The sequence below is a fragment of the Gavia stellata genome, chromosome 7, assembly GCF_030936135.1.
Source record: "Gavia stellata isolate bGavSte3 chromosome 7, bGavSte3.hap2, whole genome shotgun sequence".
NCBI lineage: Eukaryota > Metazoa > Chordata > Aves > Gaviiformes > Gaviidae > Gavia > Gavia stellata.
The window spans coordinates 20,927,525-20,943,768 of NC_082600.1; the positions used below are offsets into that span (position 1 = coordinate 20,927,525).

The 16,244-nt window shown below is 37.7% G+C and overlaps 1 protein-coding gene across 1 annotated transcript in view; it reads right to left on the minus strand.

Annotated features, from left to right (window-relative positions):
• SPATA7 (spermatogenesis associated 7) overlaps positions 1-16,244 on the minus strand; it is a 44,138-nt gene continuing 27,894 nt past the window's right edge. The window contains exons 7-13 of the mRNA XM_059819514.1: positions 9,460-9,938; positions 8,327-8,393; positions 6,610-6,680; positions 5,607-5,660; positions 2,529-2,606; positions 1,034-1,091; positions 1-680 (exon numbers count right to left, since the gene is read on the minus strand). Coding sequence (XP_059675497.1) covers positions 195-680; positions 1,034-1,091; positions 2,529-2,606; positions 5,607-5,660; positions 6,610-6,680; positions 8,327-8,393; positions 9,460-9,938 — 1,293 coding nt within the window. The 3' untranslated portion in view covers positions 1-194. The remainder of the gene's footprint in view (positions 681-1,033; positions 1,092-2,528; positions 2,607-5,606; positions 5,661-6,609; positions 6,681-8,326; positions 8,394-9,459; positions 9,939-16,244) is intronic.

The window sequence follows — 16,244 nt, forward strand, 5'->3', positions numbered from 1 at the left end:
CTTTACCTTTTAGAGTCTACATTAATATAGAGATTAATTAATGCCCAATTAACAATATCCTGCTAGAGAGATTTTAGCAGTATTTTAAAAGAAATAAACTAAAAATAAAACAAATAATTTACTACTATTTAACAAATGGCAGTTCTACACAGAACTAGCTCAATCCCTATTTAACAGCTAAATTTTGTGTATTATTATAAATGTGAGATCTGAAGGGCCTCTGCAAAGCTTTCCTCAAGATTAACAAACTCCTTGTTGGCTTCCAAATCACTGTCACAAGTAATCCAGTTTAAAGCTGCCTCACATGAGGGTGAAGCATCTGGGTCGTCTTCAGATTTCACACAAGAATCAGACCCTGTTCCAGCATCCATCGTTTCAGCGATATGTTCTGAAAAGTCATCCTTGCTCTGTGTCTCCTTTGAACTTTCCCTGCATACTGGTGATTCACATTTGTTTGGTTCCTTTAATGGCAAGTCCATGGTCCTAAAGAATTCTTCACTTTTTGTAGCTTTTCTTTGCCTCTGACTTTTACTGGTAAACTCGAGCTCTTCCATCATATCAAACTCTTGCAGATCCAGCGAGTCAAAGGCTTCCCAGCCTGCGTGGATTTCCTCTGCACTGCTGTCCAGGCTGCAGCTGAGGTCTGCTTTCAGTACATCCAACAAGTGGCGCATTTTGCTCTAGGGAGTGAAGGCAGAAAGGGGTGACACTTCTCCAGCCCCACAGAACTATCTTCCCAGAACTCAGGGCTTAATTCTGACATAAGGAAAGGGAGGCTGCTTGCAATCAAGTGACTAAATTATACAGGAAGTATCAAACTGAGTTGGCTATTGTCCCTTTTTTGTGACTGTGCCTGTGACTCCTGACTACTGTGATCTATGAGTCTGTAAATCTCATTTATGGAGAGAGATGCTCCCCACTGAGCATTCTGGTTACCTTTACCCACAAATATACCAGTGTATTTCCACTGTACTTTGGAAACATTGCTGAAGTCATATGAAGAGAGGGAGAATATTATAGGGGCAGCACCTACCTCATCCAAACGGTTCTTGTTTTCTTGTATATGACACTCAAACAGTTGTTCCAGAACTCTGCAAATGAAGAATTAAATTATTTCACAGGAAGAAAACCAACTTTTAACAGATCTACCTAAATTAATGACCTTAATTTTTATTTTCATTTCTTAGCTGAATGGGACCACTAAGATTGTTTCAATTATGCTGTGTCACAAAGAGGGCTACCCGGAGTCTGTATCCCACTGAACATGTGCTCAGCAGACAGACACAGCTTTAGGCAGCAGATGGTAACCATGGGATGATTTGTAGCACAACTCTAGGTATGTTTGGTCTGTTGGGTCTACGTGTTGGCAAAAACCAACAATGCAGTGGTGGTTCTACTGGCATGCTGGCATTTTGGTATCCAAAATCTCTTAGGTGCACCATAGTGGCTGATACACACAAGTGTAAGTAAAGGGAAGGAATAAAATCCAGCTTCAGAAAAAAATCCAGAGAAATGTCCTCAGTCCTGAGTGCTCTTCTTCATTGCTTAAGCAGGATGAGAAAAAATTTCAGCACAGAGGAAGTGTTCTGTGACAACTAAGGTACACAGTCGCTGGAACAGATTTCCAGAAGGTCAAGTGAATTTAATCTAGCTTACATGAGAAATTATTAAAAAAAAATTAGTGCAAGAAGGATTTTAAGGGAAGACAACATTACTATAAAAAAGAACCAGAGGGAGACTGCTCTTGAAATTTCTCAAAGATTAATTTTTTGATTTAGTGTATTTAACATTCTCACTGATTGCCTCGACATGAGAAAAAAAAAAAAAGAGTGTGCAGAATAGAAGAACAGCTGGGAACATTATCAACCCAGAGAAAGATCAGAATATTATGCTGAAATTAGACTGCCTTGAAAATGGAATTACAAAAATGGGCTAAAATTCTGTATCAGAAATACTGCAGGGTTTTTTTTTCTCTAAGAGTTCTTTCTGATAAAGAACTGGTACAGAAAAGAATTTGGGAGTACTACTCAAATATGTGAATTGTATCATAACTTATTGTTTAATTATAGAAAAAAAAAACTGATTTAGCAACTGGTGAACCCTTATCTGACACAATATGTAATCCTGACAACCCATGCTGAAGATTGAATTCATATTGGAACAGCAACAAGGACAGAAGGGAGATGGAGGATCTGTTGTGTGAAAGATAAGTAACTTGGTTTATTTAGCAAAACGGATGTTGCAGAGTAAAATGATTTCTTCTAAGCATTACTCCACCTAGGGTTCCAGGTCAGTTTCTAACAGAGGCTTTATCTCATGGTACATAGCAGCAGATCAAAGCAGATGATCCACAAGTCTTTCCTAGTTCCCCTTTCTTACATAAAGCAAAAAAGAAAAGGAAACAAAACAAAACAATATTTATATATTCTTAAAGGCAAAGAAATGATTACTAAATACTACTTCCTTTTCTTACAGAGTCCATGTGTTTCTGACACAGAATTACAAATTTGAAAACAACTATAACCTACCGGTTAGAAAATAGCCCGAGGCTAAGAATTTCATTTGTTACATCTTCAATGAAAGCTAAATATAAAAGCTCTTCATCTCTGCAGGGAGAATAGAAAACCCAATGTTAAATGTTTTAAAATAGAGACACATATTACACGATGCAGTAGGTCCAGTCACCTTTATGGGACATGCCATTAAGACGACTGCATAGTTCTTGGCACCAGCTGCTATTTGTCAAAAAGGTAATTCTATAAGGATAAACTAAGCCTTTCCTTCAATTTGAATAATAAAAAAACCTCTGTGTAAAATATCAGACTGCCAGAAAGGTCGCTATGGTGCTTCACATTTATGCCAACTTTCTGTTGTGGTATAAATTAGCACAGAGATCCTGAGTGAGGAAATCAGCAACTCTTGGAAAGTGTTCAGAACCTGCTTTGCACTCAAGAAGAAAGGGGTGCTAACTGGGAAGAAAATGTAAAATTGCAGTTTGATGTGCTCAGTAAAGACTTCCAAAGGAGCTTCTAGAGAATCTGACTGCAGCTGAAAATTGCTAGTCCCCAGTGGAAGCTCAGAAAAACGTAAGTCCTTATTTGACAGCCTCCATTCCTTTCAAACAACAACTCTTTGATGTACAAAATCCTTGTTAGTATGAAATGCGGCTTGCACATCTTTGATCGAAGGATGAGGAAAAGGCTGAGGTACTTAATGCCTTCTTTGCCTCAGTCTTTAATAGCCAGACCAGGTATCCTCAGGGTATTCACCTCCCTGAGCTGGAAGACAAGAATGGAGAGCAAAATAAACTCCCTGTGATCCAGGAGGAAGCAGTTAAGGACTTGCTATGCCACATGGACACTCACAAGTCTATGGGGCCTGATGGCATCCACCCAAGGGTGCTGAGGGAGCTGGCGGAGGAGCTTGCCAAGCTGTTCTCCATCATTTATCAACAGTCCTGGTTAACAGCAGAGGTCCCGGATGACTGGAGGCTTGCCAATGTGATGCCCATCTACAAGAAGGGCCCAGCCAGCACGGGTTCATGAAAGGCAGGTCCTGCTTGACCAACCTGATCTCCTTCTATGACCAGGTGACCTGCCTTGTGGATGAGGGAAAGGCTGTGGATGTTGTCTACCTGGACTTCAGTAAAGCCTTCAACACTGTCTCCCACAATATTCTCCTGGAGAAGCTGGTGAATCATGGATCAGACAGGTGCACTCTTTGCTGGGTAAAAAACTGCCTGGATGGCCGAGCCCAGAGAGTTGTGGTGAATGGAGCGAAATCCAGTTGGCGGCCGGTCACAAGCGGAGAACCCCAGGGCTCAGTTTTGGGGCCGGTCTTGTTTAATATATTTATCGATGATCTGGATGAGGGGATTGAGTGCTCCCTCAGCAAGTTTACAGATGACACCAAGTTGCGGGGGGAGGGAGTGTTGATCTGCTTGAGGGTAGGAAGGCTCTGCAGAGGTATCTGGACAGGCTGGATCAATGGGCCCAGGCCAATTGTATGAGGTTCAACAAGGCCAAGTGCCGGGTCCTGCACTTGGGTCACAACAACCCCAGGCAACGCTACAGGCTTGGGGACGAGCAGCTGGAAAGCTGCCCCTCAGAAAAGGACCTGGGGGTATTGATTGACAGCCAGCTGAATATGAGCCAGCAGTGTGCCCAGGTGGCCAAGAAGGCCAACAGCATCCTGGCCTGTATCAGAAATAGTGTGGCCAGGAGGAGTAGGGAGGTGATTGTGCCCCTGTACTTGGCACTGGTGAGGCCATACCTCGAATACTGTGTTCAGTTTTGGGCCCCTCACTACGTTGAGGTGCTGGAGCGTGTCCAGAGAAGGGCAACAACGAAGCTGGTGAGGGGTCTGGAGCACAAGTCTTATGAGGAGCAGATGAGGGAACTGGGGTTGTTCAGTCTGCAGAAGAGGAGGCTGGGGGGAGACCTCATTGCTCTCTACAATTGCCTGCAAGGGGGTTGCAGAGAGGTGGGTGTTGGTCTCTTCTCCCAAGTGACTAGCGACAGGACAAGAGGAAATGGCCTCAAGTTGCACCAGGGGAGGTTCAGGCTGGATATTAGGAAAAATTTGTTTACTGAGAGAGTGGTGAAGCACTGGAACAGGCTGCCCAGGGAAGTGGTGGAGTCACCATCCCTGGAGGTGTTCAAGGAACATGTGGATGAGGCATTGTGGGACATGGTTTAATGGGCATGGTGGTGTTGGGTTTATGGTTGGACTTGATGATATTACAGGTCTTTTCCAACCTTAGTGATTCTGTGATCAAATTTCTCTCTATTTTAATACCTCTTAAAGTCTTGTTCATGCCAATTGCTCTAAATGGGAGACTCTCCAAAAGTTTGGAGTTCTGTTTGGAAAACAGCAAGAAAGAAAAACCCAAAACAAAAGATTTCAGTGCTGTTTCTCTTTCATAGCATCTTTCTAAATATCCTGAAGCATCCAATCAAGTTCTATCGAATCATCCTCCAGTCTTAATAAGCAGAAAACAAAAAATAGGATACATCTTGCATGACTTTCATTATATAAAATTTGTCATCCAGCCTAAAGATTGTCATTTTGGTTCCCTCTGTATTCAAGAAAAATATCTATAGCTTATCTTTGATACCCATATTACATCCTTAAAGTTAGGTAAGAACAAGCCTGTCCTAAAGCACAAAGAATAAAATGACTTTCCCAAGGTCACACAATAAAGCATTGGCAGTGTTTCTGAATATAACTCAAACCTCTCCTAATTCTCATCAAATTTCAGAGCAGAAATATGGTAAGAATGCCCTTCAATTTGATATTTTATTTTACCAACATTTGCTTCAGAGATTACAGACAAAAAAAGAACTGGAAACGTTTAAATTATAGCCACTGGACAAGAAGAGAAGTCTATCTTTCTTCCGAAAGTTATAATGAATTTTCTTAATTTTTAGATTCACATGGAAATTTTTGAGTCTATATAATAATTCACAGTCATATCAATTCTACCATAAATTGTGAATAACAGTTTATTCTGAGCCCTCATTTACTGTTTCAAGTTCATCAGTTTTGAGGAAGAGTTTCTAGTTTAATGTTGCAAACTAGCAGAAAAATGGTATAAGCATACTTACTCAGCCTCGATAGTCCTCCTTGCTGAAGACTGCTGAGAACACAATGCTGTCTCTCTAATCAGAAAATCAGAGGGTAAGAAAGAGAGCAACATTCTAAAAACCCTTTATACTACTTTCCATGTCACTTTCTTCTGGAGCCATGCTGTGCCATTATCCCACTTCCTCTCGGATAAAAAAACCACATCAGAACAGCCCCAACCTCTGCTCCAGTATGAAAATCCACTGCTTACATTGAAGCCTGAATCACTATGGTCCAAGAGTATTGCAACACCTCACTAGATGCAGTGCTCTAATACCTCAAAAGACCTCAGTGTTACTTCAGATGCTATACAGACCTCCACTATCCATAAGAGTGCTTTGTTTTACTCAGAGTACTATTTTTTCCAATGGTAAAAATGCCCTTGTAGGAAAAGTCCTGAGAGCAAATCAGCAACTCATGCATGACACTTAGGTCAGCAATGAGGAGAATCAGCTGGGAGCCCTTGGGTTCTGGCCTGATTTCCATCACTGTTGTATTGTAGACAATATTCTTACTAACTCTGTTACATTTTCAGAAAAAGATGTGGGAAATGCCTCTGGTCTGCAATTCTCGCAGATCATAGATTCAAAAGGCTGGATGTCTGGAGACATTTTTTCCTGAAAGGAAATACCAATTGGAATACCAATCCAGTATTTAGTTGTAGTACTGTATAAGAAGTGTATAGTCTGTAAGCTCAGATGTATGCTTGGATGTACAGAACTAACAGCTGTATTAATGTTGTCATCACTCTCACTCCTGACAAAAATACTCACATATTTCAGAGCTCTCTTTCTTAACTGGCTTCCCAGTGGAACTTTTATCATAAGAAAATCACGAATTTTGAAGTTGGGAAAGGCCATTGATCTAAAAAACCCAACTAAACAAAAGTCCTGTGAAATGGTAGTGGAGGCTTATGGCCTAAGAAGCAGCTGTTTAGAAAGTAAGGAATGCTTTAAATATTCCTTCCTGCTGTAAATCACGCACCTTAGGAAGGAGTATGGAAAAGCAGCCATTCTTCTCTCAGGCTTATCCATAGTATATCTTCTATCTTCAGCCTACAACACAGAGCTAAAATCTTTATCAGTGCAAATACACAGCAGATTTTACCATTAAAATGAACCTAATAACTATCTGTGATTAAACAGCCCTACAAATTTTATGTCTTTTCTGAGAAACTTCAGGTAAACTGAGACATATGGCAGCAAAGGGTCATCAGCTTTGACATCTAAGATTTTAGTCATGGGCAACAGGAGATGTGGAACATTTCTCCCCTGACAAGTATGTCAAAGATGAATTCTCTAAAAGCCAGAGGGGGTCACTGTCACCAACAGGAGTAAAATTTGTTATGCAAAAATAGGAACCAGCACTCGAAATCACATCTCTTGAGCTGCTTGCACAAAACTGATGGAAAGTAAAGTTTCTGACTACCTGCATTTTAAATTATAGTACACTGAAAGGGCCACTGTAAAGCTACATGACTTACTGTTGTCACTTTTACAACAGCCGAAGTCAGATATGACAGGTTTTGAAATGAAATCAGAAGTTCTTCATGGAATTGATTCTTCAGAAGGCTTCACTCCATTTAACCTTTTGTTAATGAGGTCAGCTGCAGATGCAGATCAATTCAGGTGGTCTCTCTTCTATTTTCAGTAAAGCTATAAATACATATTCTCTCTCACCCTTTTCCTCCAATGAATAAAGCATAATTATTTGCTTTATTAAGCTAGAGACACAGAGAATCTGACCCTGTAGCCTTTATTCAGGAAGAAAGTCCACAGTTATTCAAGTACTTCTCTTAGGTTTGAAAGGGCTTTTTAAGGACTTGTCTAGAGTGGCTACAAGATAAAGCACAAAGTAAGAACCTAACTTCTGATCAAACTCTTCCATCCAAATATTAGTATAAATTAAGACAAATCTGAAGTTATTTTGAAGTCTTAAGAAATATTTCAGGTCTTTTGCCCGATTCCCTCTGCCTCCCAAAGATGCTGGTATTCCATTTCATCTTTAAAATTTAATATTCTTAAACCACCACACACTAGGGCAATTTCTGAAAGACCAAATAACCAAAAAACTAAGTTCAACTGTCACAAACACTTAGCAATTCAAATCAAAATGGTGGATGCAAACATTTTTGTGACTATGACCAAAAAACACTAGGAGCTGGTAGAATTTGAAGTGGTGTGATTTTTCATTAAAGCATTCCAGATACATTCAGCAAGACAGAAAGCAAACAGTATCAAGGGAAACTTCACCACCCGCTGTTCTAAGTGCTTCCTCAGAGGAAGGGACGCCTTGGTTCTAATTCATCTGTTGAGGGCTTTTTGGAATATGTTATCCAATGTAAAAATGAAGAAAAAAAATCCTTGAAAAAGAGGTACCACCTTCTGCTGAAAAATAATGTACCAATTATCTATGTCCTTAACAGGTATTTAAGTGATAGTACACTTGTAAAAACTATTGAAAAAAAAATTAAAATTCTGTAATATCCTAAGATGTCTTCATATACCTCAGTATTTTTTCTTATTGTTTCCACTTGTTCTTTTGAAACTCTCTCTCCTCTACAGAACTAATTAATCTCATGACAATAAAGAAAATGAAACTTAAATCAGTTGTATACTGCTGTGGCAGAGATGAAGTATATACTGCAAAATTATAGTGAAGGGTGTGGTAAGAGTACCCAGATGACCAATAGATGTATTACCTTCAATGTGATCTTCTGCTGTTCAGTCATAACTTTTCTCTCAGACACTTTGTCTGCAGATGGAAAGCTACAAAATTTAGAGATGTATTACATTTCCAAGAAGGATACTATCAACATACACAGGATAAGAATACCAGTGCCACTGTGGAAATTCCCAAGACTTCCATTCATATAATAAAACTAAGCTATAGTTCATTTTGAAGTATGATAACAGTCATACATAGGTGAACCAAATCCATTATTTGGCTGCATATTTACAGGGGATAGCTAAATTATCCAAAATAATTGTTCAGAATTAGGAATGGAGATGATACTATACATTAAAAGTGCACCAGGAAAACGTATGACCCACAGCCAGAAAAATCAATAGTTGCAATATGGAGCCGAAGCTATCATAATTCCAGTTTTATGAACTTCCTACTTTGTTCTAGGACAAAAACAGAGTACTCATGCAGGCAGTGAGTACACAAAAGAGAAAAGATTTCTCTTTATGAGGTAGTATCAGTAAAACCAAAACTAAATCAAAACTCTTTAATTTGCTAAGGAGTTCAATGAAAGAGAAGGACATTGATTTTGTATAAAGTATTTCATATAGGATACATCTGAAGGCATTTAAATTGAAATGATAAAAAGACAATGAAGAGCTGCATTCAAGAGGAAAAAAAAGGATCTTTGCATGATGCATTAATTAACAAATTGGAAAGTATGAGGCTACAGGGACAACAGTGGGGAACTACTTGCATGCTTATAGTGGTTAATTCTTTAGAAGACAGTAAGCACAACCATACACCAGCGAGAGCAAAGAAAAGAGAGAGGGAACGACTATCCCCAGCAGATGTGAGATCCCACAGTTTGGATTTAGTGGCAGTTTGTATCCAATTTATATAGATGAAACCAGTTGCTCCAGAGAGAAGACAACAAAATATGCCAGTGGAAATAAATAAATAAATAAATAAATAAATAAATTCTGTTCTAGCTTTTGCTAAGGCTAAGTCATATCTAGAATAATTTCAGAATAATTATTCTGCTTTTATACAAATGTAAATGAGAGCAAAACGTGTTGCTTTTATGAAGATACTGTTATGATAACATCTAAATTCCACAGTTTCAAAATAAAGTTTTAATCTCTGTACCTGATCACATCAGTCTGCGTTTGAGCTTCCACATGCTGCTTGCAGTGATTTTTCCTTTTCCTACGAGCAGGAGTGTAATACCTGTACTCTGACAGGAACGATTTAGCATCTGATATTAAGGTGCGTGGAATAAAAGGTTTTCGGCCATCAGTAAAGAATTCAGAGTGCCTGTCTAGAAGATCCCCACTGCACACTTTGGAGTTGCTTCCTTGACACCTCTGGGAGTGACTAATGCTCACAAAAGTATCAGTGGAGCAACTGCATGAAAGTCCAGAGCGTTTTCTTGGTGTACTTGATGCACTGACACTTGAGTTTGAGTTAGATGCATTAGATGTATTCTGAGAATATTTTCTGATATATTTTACTGGACTGGAGCGAACCAAGCCATGCTTGCCGTAAGGAGACAGCACTCTTGATAGGTACTGTGCCTGCCGAGCACTGGGGAAGACACCGTCTTTGTCTTCTGCTTCCAAGAAACTCTAGAAAAAATTAAAACAAGATTTGATTACTTTGCAAGTTACCAGCTTCACTCAAGTTGGTACCCCCAGCTATTATTGTTACCAATTTGGAGGTATTTTCTATGTAAAAACTTTCCATTTTTGTAAAATCAAACTGGTTTCAGGGCAGCCCGAGTGCTAACAGATTTTAAAACCTAGTCATTGGAAATAAAACAGTAATAAGAAAATGGTTTGCTTCAGTAGCAAAACATTGGTGCTTTGTTACAGAATATTGATGGCTACATCAAATGAAGAGTTTTCATCATTTTAGTCTAAAGGCTCAATACATTTTTAAAAGTCAAGGAATCGTTGCATTGAGGCAAATTATTTTATCTGGGTATGCTCTGTTCATACCACCTGGGCAAGGTAAGTTAGACATTATCCATAATTATCCTACTCACTAGTTCATAGTATGTATTCTCTTCAAGTGTGGAGTTGTTGCCTCTTTCTCCAAATCCTATTAGCTTCAAAGCGTATCATACACCAGCTATCTTTATAAGATATATATTCTGTAAGGAGCATTTCTCACTGATTCAGCTTAGACCAACATGGAAAATACTGTAATGTGGCTTAAGACACAGAGTAAGAAAACTGTAACTATTTATTTATTCCATGTGTGACCTTTTTCTTCCTGTAGGTGGGAGATGCACATCTTTGGTACAGCTGTACAAAAACAGGATGATACCTTGTGTAATGGCACCCTGCTCCATGAGAAATGTTCTAATTGCTATAATACAAAGAATCATAATGTCCTCCAGCAGACACATTCAAGTTTCTATCCTGTTCTCCTTTGGGTTTCTCAACCCACCAGGTACATAGGCAGCTGTGAAACCTTCCCTCTAACACTATAGGAAGCCAACAGTGCAAGTAGTTATCTTACTACAGTTAAACAGGACAGATAACCATGTGCTGAGTTTATGAACAGATATACTCAATTTCAGGTGATGATAGAGAAATTATATTACTGCTTCTGCTTCTTAACCGTTCAACACGGTTTGCTCAGAAGCAAACTCATATTCAATGTTACTTTAAAAGGATACTACTACATGGTGGTATGGCTAAGGTAAGATGTAGGCAGTGTGTGGTTCAGACTAAAATTATGGTCAGCTAACTCACTCCTCACCAAAAGAAGCACAATATAAGTGTATTTTATATGCAGGTTGAAGTCCCGGTGTCAACTTCAGTTAGTAAGAACACCTAACTGCGGTTTTCAGTAACCATCTATTTTGTATATAATCTAGCCAAACAAATCTCATTGATGTGGAGGACAATCAAAACAAAATGTGAAACCTTACAGCAAAAGCTCATCTATGTGTCTCTTCTTTTTGAGATCTGTAAGGTTATTTCTAAGTCTTGAGTAAGTTAAAAAGTTAGTGAAGTAAAACACTGCAACAAAATATTAAGAGTAATTAATAAGGAGGAAGCCAAGAACACCAGAGACTAGTGATGACCATGAACATAAATCTGTCCTATGGAAGGTGATAGGGAATTTTCCAACACATTCAATTTTAGAAGGGCTGAGTCTTATCAGAAACATGATTTTAATGCTAGGGATAAGAAAACAGTTGATAACCTAAAACAAAAATTTGAAAATTAAGTCTATCATTGACAAAGGTTAAAGAATGAATAATTTGGAAAGACCATGCTATTTTTTCTGCTTTCTGAAAAAAAATTCTTAATACTTAAAAATTCAACATTATTCCTGAATTGTATTACGACACTGTGGCAAAGACAAGTAAGACAGAAACACAACTAATCTAAGTGACATTTTAGGCTTTTTTTTTTTTTTTTTTGTCAAATAAGGAAGAACAATTCAATAGAAATTTTATTTCTGTCATAGAGAGAGTTTTGAAGAATTTGCATCTTCAAAGCATAAATACCTGGACAGGGTATGTGCACTAGTAAATGTGATTTACAATGTATCTGAAAAGTCAGGAAGCATCTTAGCAAGATAGCTGTTGTATATTCTTTTCCTACCTAGGATACAGCCACCCACTGAATATTCTGTCAGTCAGTGAAAAGTATGTATGACATTTTATGATCTCCAAGGACAAACATATTGCAGAATTAGAAGATTAAACCAAAAGCCTAACAGCAAACAAAATTTTGTATAAACTAACTTATGTCATCCACATGTATAACTATTTATGCAATTCAAGTTCTGTTACACACAACTGTATGATGGAGAAGAGATGACTCGCATTGTGTGTACTAAGACTACCTAGCAGTACAGTTCCCAGAGACAGTGCTTGCACCTAGGTCCTGCAACAGTGAGGGAGACAAACTAAGGGTAGTGTTATTCTGAAAATCTCATTGCCGTATCATGCAGTCAGTATAATACAAGGCAAAATAACAGCTAAAATAAAACAACATCTGAGAAAACCCAATTCAAAACCATCAGCTAACAAATGCAAATTAATTCAGTTTCAACTAACTAGGAATATTAAAAAATGCAGATAGTTTACCATCAAAATTAAGTCACAGATCACACTGCTGTCATACTATATATTTCCTTCACAACAACTCCACACATCAATTTTCTCCCACATCAGTAAGACCTATCTATGCTATTACAGTACCCCAAAATGTCCATAGTTGCCGATGCCTAATGCGCAGAGGTTTTTTTTTTTAGTTAGCTGAGCCAAAATAAGCCCTTCTTGATGGTGTCTCATGTGAGCCAACTTTATTTTACTACTACAGCATAATTAAATGCTGAACTGATAACATGCAGTAACAATGCCAAACAAATGCCTGTGTTAACAAGCAGTATAAGGCTTACCACTGTGATTGTTTGCATATAAAGTACTTGCAGTGGTAGCTCAGTACTGTAGAAAACAGATAAGACTGGAAAGTTTCAGAATCCACCTATATAGATGTTTTGAAAAGCTAATTCCATACCCTTCAGTATGTATTATAAACAGCTTAATTTTTCTTGTATACTTTTTACTCTCAGTGATTAAGACAGTTCATGAAGCTGCAATATAAATCAGATTGTAGAAGCATTTGTGAACATATGATGACTGGTGCCCTGTAATATACAAAATAATAATAATAGAAAAAGATATTAAGTGATATTAGCCAATTACACAACTACACCTCACGAAAGCCACACGTTCTATTCCTTGGAAGCAGTTGAGCTGATCCTAAAGCAAGACAAAGGTACAGGGTAAATGTGGCAATATCCTAAATTTAAGCATTCCTTATTTATGAGGAAGCTTAGGGCAGTTCTTTTCTCCTCCTCAAACGTATCATAAGTAGAACAGACCAAGTAGCTAAGGTAGTGACAAGATAGAACTGCAAACCCAAGCCTTATTTGTGTCAGTCTTGAGATGTACTTGTTCAAGTACTGAGAAAGAAGAATGTCTTTTGAAGCCCTTATCCTGGGGTAAACCCAAACAGGTAGGCAGTTCAGTCTTCAGATACACAAAGAGACAATATCAGCAACAAGGAACTATTTTGGTGACTTCAAAAAGATTTTAAGGAGTGTCAGATAATGCTGTTTGTTTGCAATTTGTCACCAAGCTTTCAGAAAATTATTTGTACACCTGTGTTGGTATAGGCAAGTTAACCGTAAGCAAGTATGTTAATTTTCTTCTCTAATCTGTATCTATAAAAACATCAGATGTTTAGCTGGGAAAAAAAAAGAGAAGACAAAAACATGCCTACAAATATGCAGTAACACACTGATTGAAAGACATTTAGCTCTATTCTTCAGATAGAATTTAAAAAAAAAAATTCCATGGAAGTATCATAGCTTTGGACATTAGCGCTATTAAGAACTATAACTAATGTAATTTGGAGTCAAGAATCTTGACACCTGTCTTGCTTACCAATATATGTTCCTATTCTATTGATTCAACCAACTGTAATTTGTTTTGAAAGATGATACAAATTTACTCAATAATACATTTCAGCAATAACAACACCCTTAAAAAGGTTTCATAAATTACATATTTATGCTTCAATTTTGTTAGTCACAAAACTGGCGTAAACTAGTATTACTTGCAGCAAGCTTATATAGAGAAGACCCCTGAATCTTCACGGACTCTAAGGAAGAGAAAGTTCAGTAAAAAGATTGAAGCATACTGCTGTCATCTGATGGGCAAGAGAAGTTAACACAGAGAAAGAATCCAGATTTCTCTAAGTTACTTTTACTTTTTAAAAGAAGTTTAGTTTCTCAACTCAAAAGCTACTGAGGTATCAGCAGCCTTATAAAAACCAAACTTTGAAAAGAAAGTTTGCTAAATCTATTTTCACATAAAAGGTCCAAAGGTACCTCTCACTGGGGTCACTGAAGTTACAGCAAGATGAATTCAAGTCTTGAAATTAACTTAGTCTTGCATGAAAACGTCTTCCAATAGAATAGTTCATCTCCCATCATAAAATGAGATCAGAGAGACACTTTATGAACTGCACTGTCAAGATACAGAAGCTGCAATTTTGTAATAAATGAGCATCTGATTCTTTTAACTTAGAATCATAGAATAGAATCATAGAATCATTTAGGTTGGAAAAGACCTTTAAGATCATCAAGTCCAACCAATAGCCTAACATTGCTAAGTCCACCACTTGAGACAGCTCCATTTATAAGCCACTTTAATATTGCTGTAAGTGGGCTAGGCACCTGCTCTTCGCTGCCTGGACATAGCAAAGGTCTCCTGTCGTAAGCGACAAGCTGCCTTGTTCATTTCATTACACACTTCAATAATTAGTTAAGAATTGAGAAAGGCAAGAGAGAAAATTCACACAAATATGTGAACAAGTAAGACCTGTAGGAATATAATCAGTTGGCATACTGGCATCAATAATAACCATTTTTCTCATTCAAAACTATGCTCCCATTACATTATTTCCTTTTGTGTGTGTGTGGTTATACAATTGTATAATGTGGTATGTTTCTACTATCATCAAACACTGTGATGTTATTAATAAGGGGTATTACTGAATGTGCATATGGAAATGTATTAACTCAAACAACCAGCACAAGAGGTGATTGTCACTATGAAGGCTGAAAGGAAATCTGTACTGAACATTCCTGATGAAAACATCTTTCTTTGATGCTCAGAAGGTTCTTCGGCTTTCTTTAGTGACTTACATCTCTCATTCTGACAAAACTAATTCAAGCATAATACCTCTTCAGACTGTTAATATCATAGCGGTATAATAAATCTTTAAATATAAAGCATTTGAGTAGGCAATTCACATAGCCATGCAAGTGTGCTGCATACAAAATTTAACAAGAGAGATTAGAAACAGTTAATGCTGTTTCCTAATCTATATTTCATATGCACAAACAGATGGTCATAACTGTCATTCTTAAGCAATCAAACAAGTCTCAAAAAACAGGCTGAAAGGGATCTTGAAATGTCAAGGCAATGGCAACCATACTTCAAATATTTAAAAGAAAATTCACCCTCCTGTGGAGCAGCCTTCCTCCAACTGACTTTTGGCATAGATTAATTTCTCTAAAAAATTTCGTTAGCAGCCAGAAATGCCTATTAATAGGATTATCTGAACATGGGATATGAAATACCAAGTCTTGCTCAAATCAGAGATTTTATTCACAGCCAGCTCAATTCAGGTTTTCTTGCTTCAGAGATGTCATATTGAGCTTCATGCAGTTTGACCCGCTGAATCACTCAGATGAATGTTTAAAAATCCAAATCAGCTTTGTACAGAAAAATAAAAATTAAAAATCTATGGATTTCACTAGGATATAGCTTTCCATCCCTGGAAGTAGTTGGAAAGACTACATGGTAGTGGCATTCTATGCCTAGATGTCATGGTATTTTCCAGACTTTGTCAAACAGCCTTTTCTATTGTGAGAAAACTTAGAGTAGTTCATTAAAGAAAGAGTATATATAAGTAATTTGCTGACAGATAAATGAATGGATACCCACAAAAGTGCTGCTTATCTATCCTCAAGCTTTTCAGTCTAAATAAGTCTCTAAATACTTGCTTAAAAATTACATATTCAAAGACACACAAACAAAAAGTTAGCAGCCCTTTCAGCATCCATATCTGTAGTTTATCATCCTATTTTGATTAACTTTTACACATGGTGTCAACCATCATTATTATGCTACATGGCAAGAGAGGAGCAGAAGAGAAGTACAGCTGTCCTCAGGACATCTTATGCTTCTCTGCCCTTCTACTTGACTGTGAGAGATAAACTACTGTCCTTGAAGCAATTTAGTTGCCAGCAATCCCATCCAAAGACTGCTCCATTGTGCCATTTGAAAATGAACCTGCTCCTTAGTTTCTCACTTAGATCTTCTGCTAAAAGTA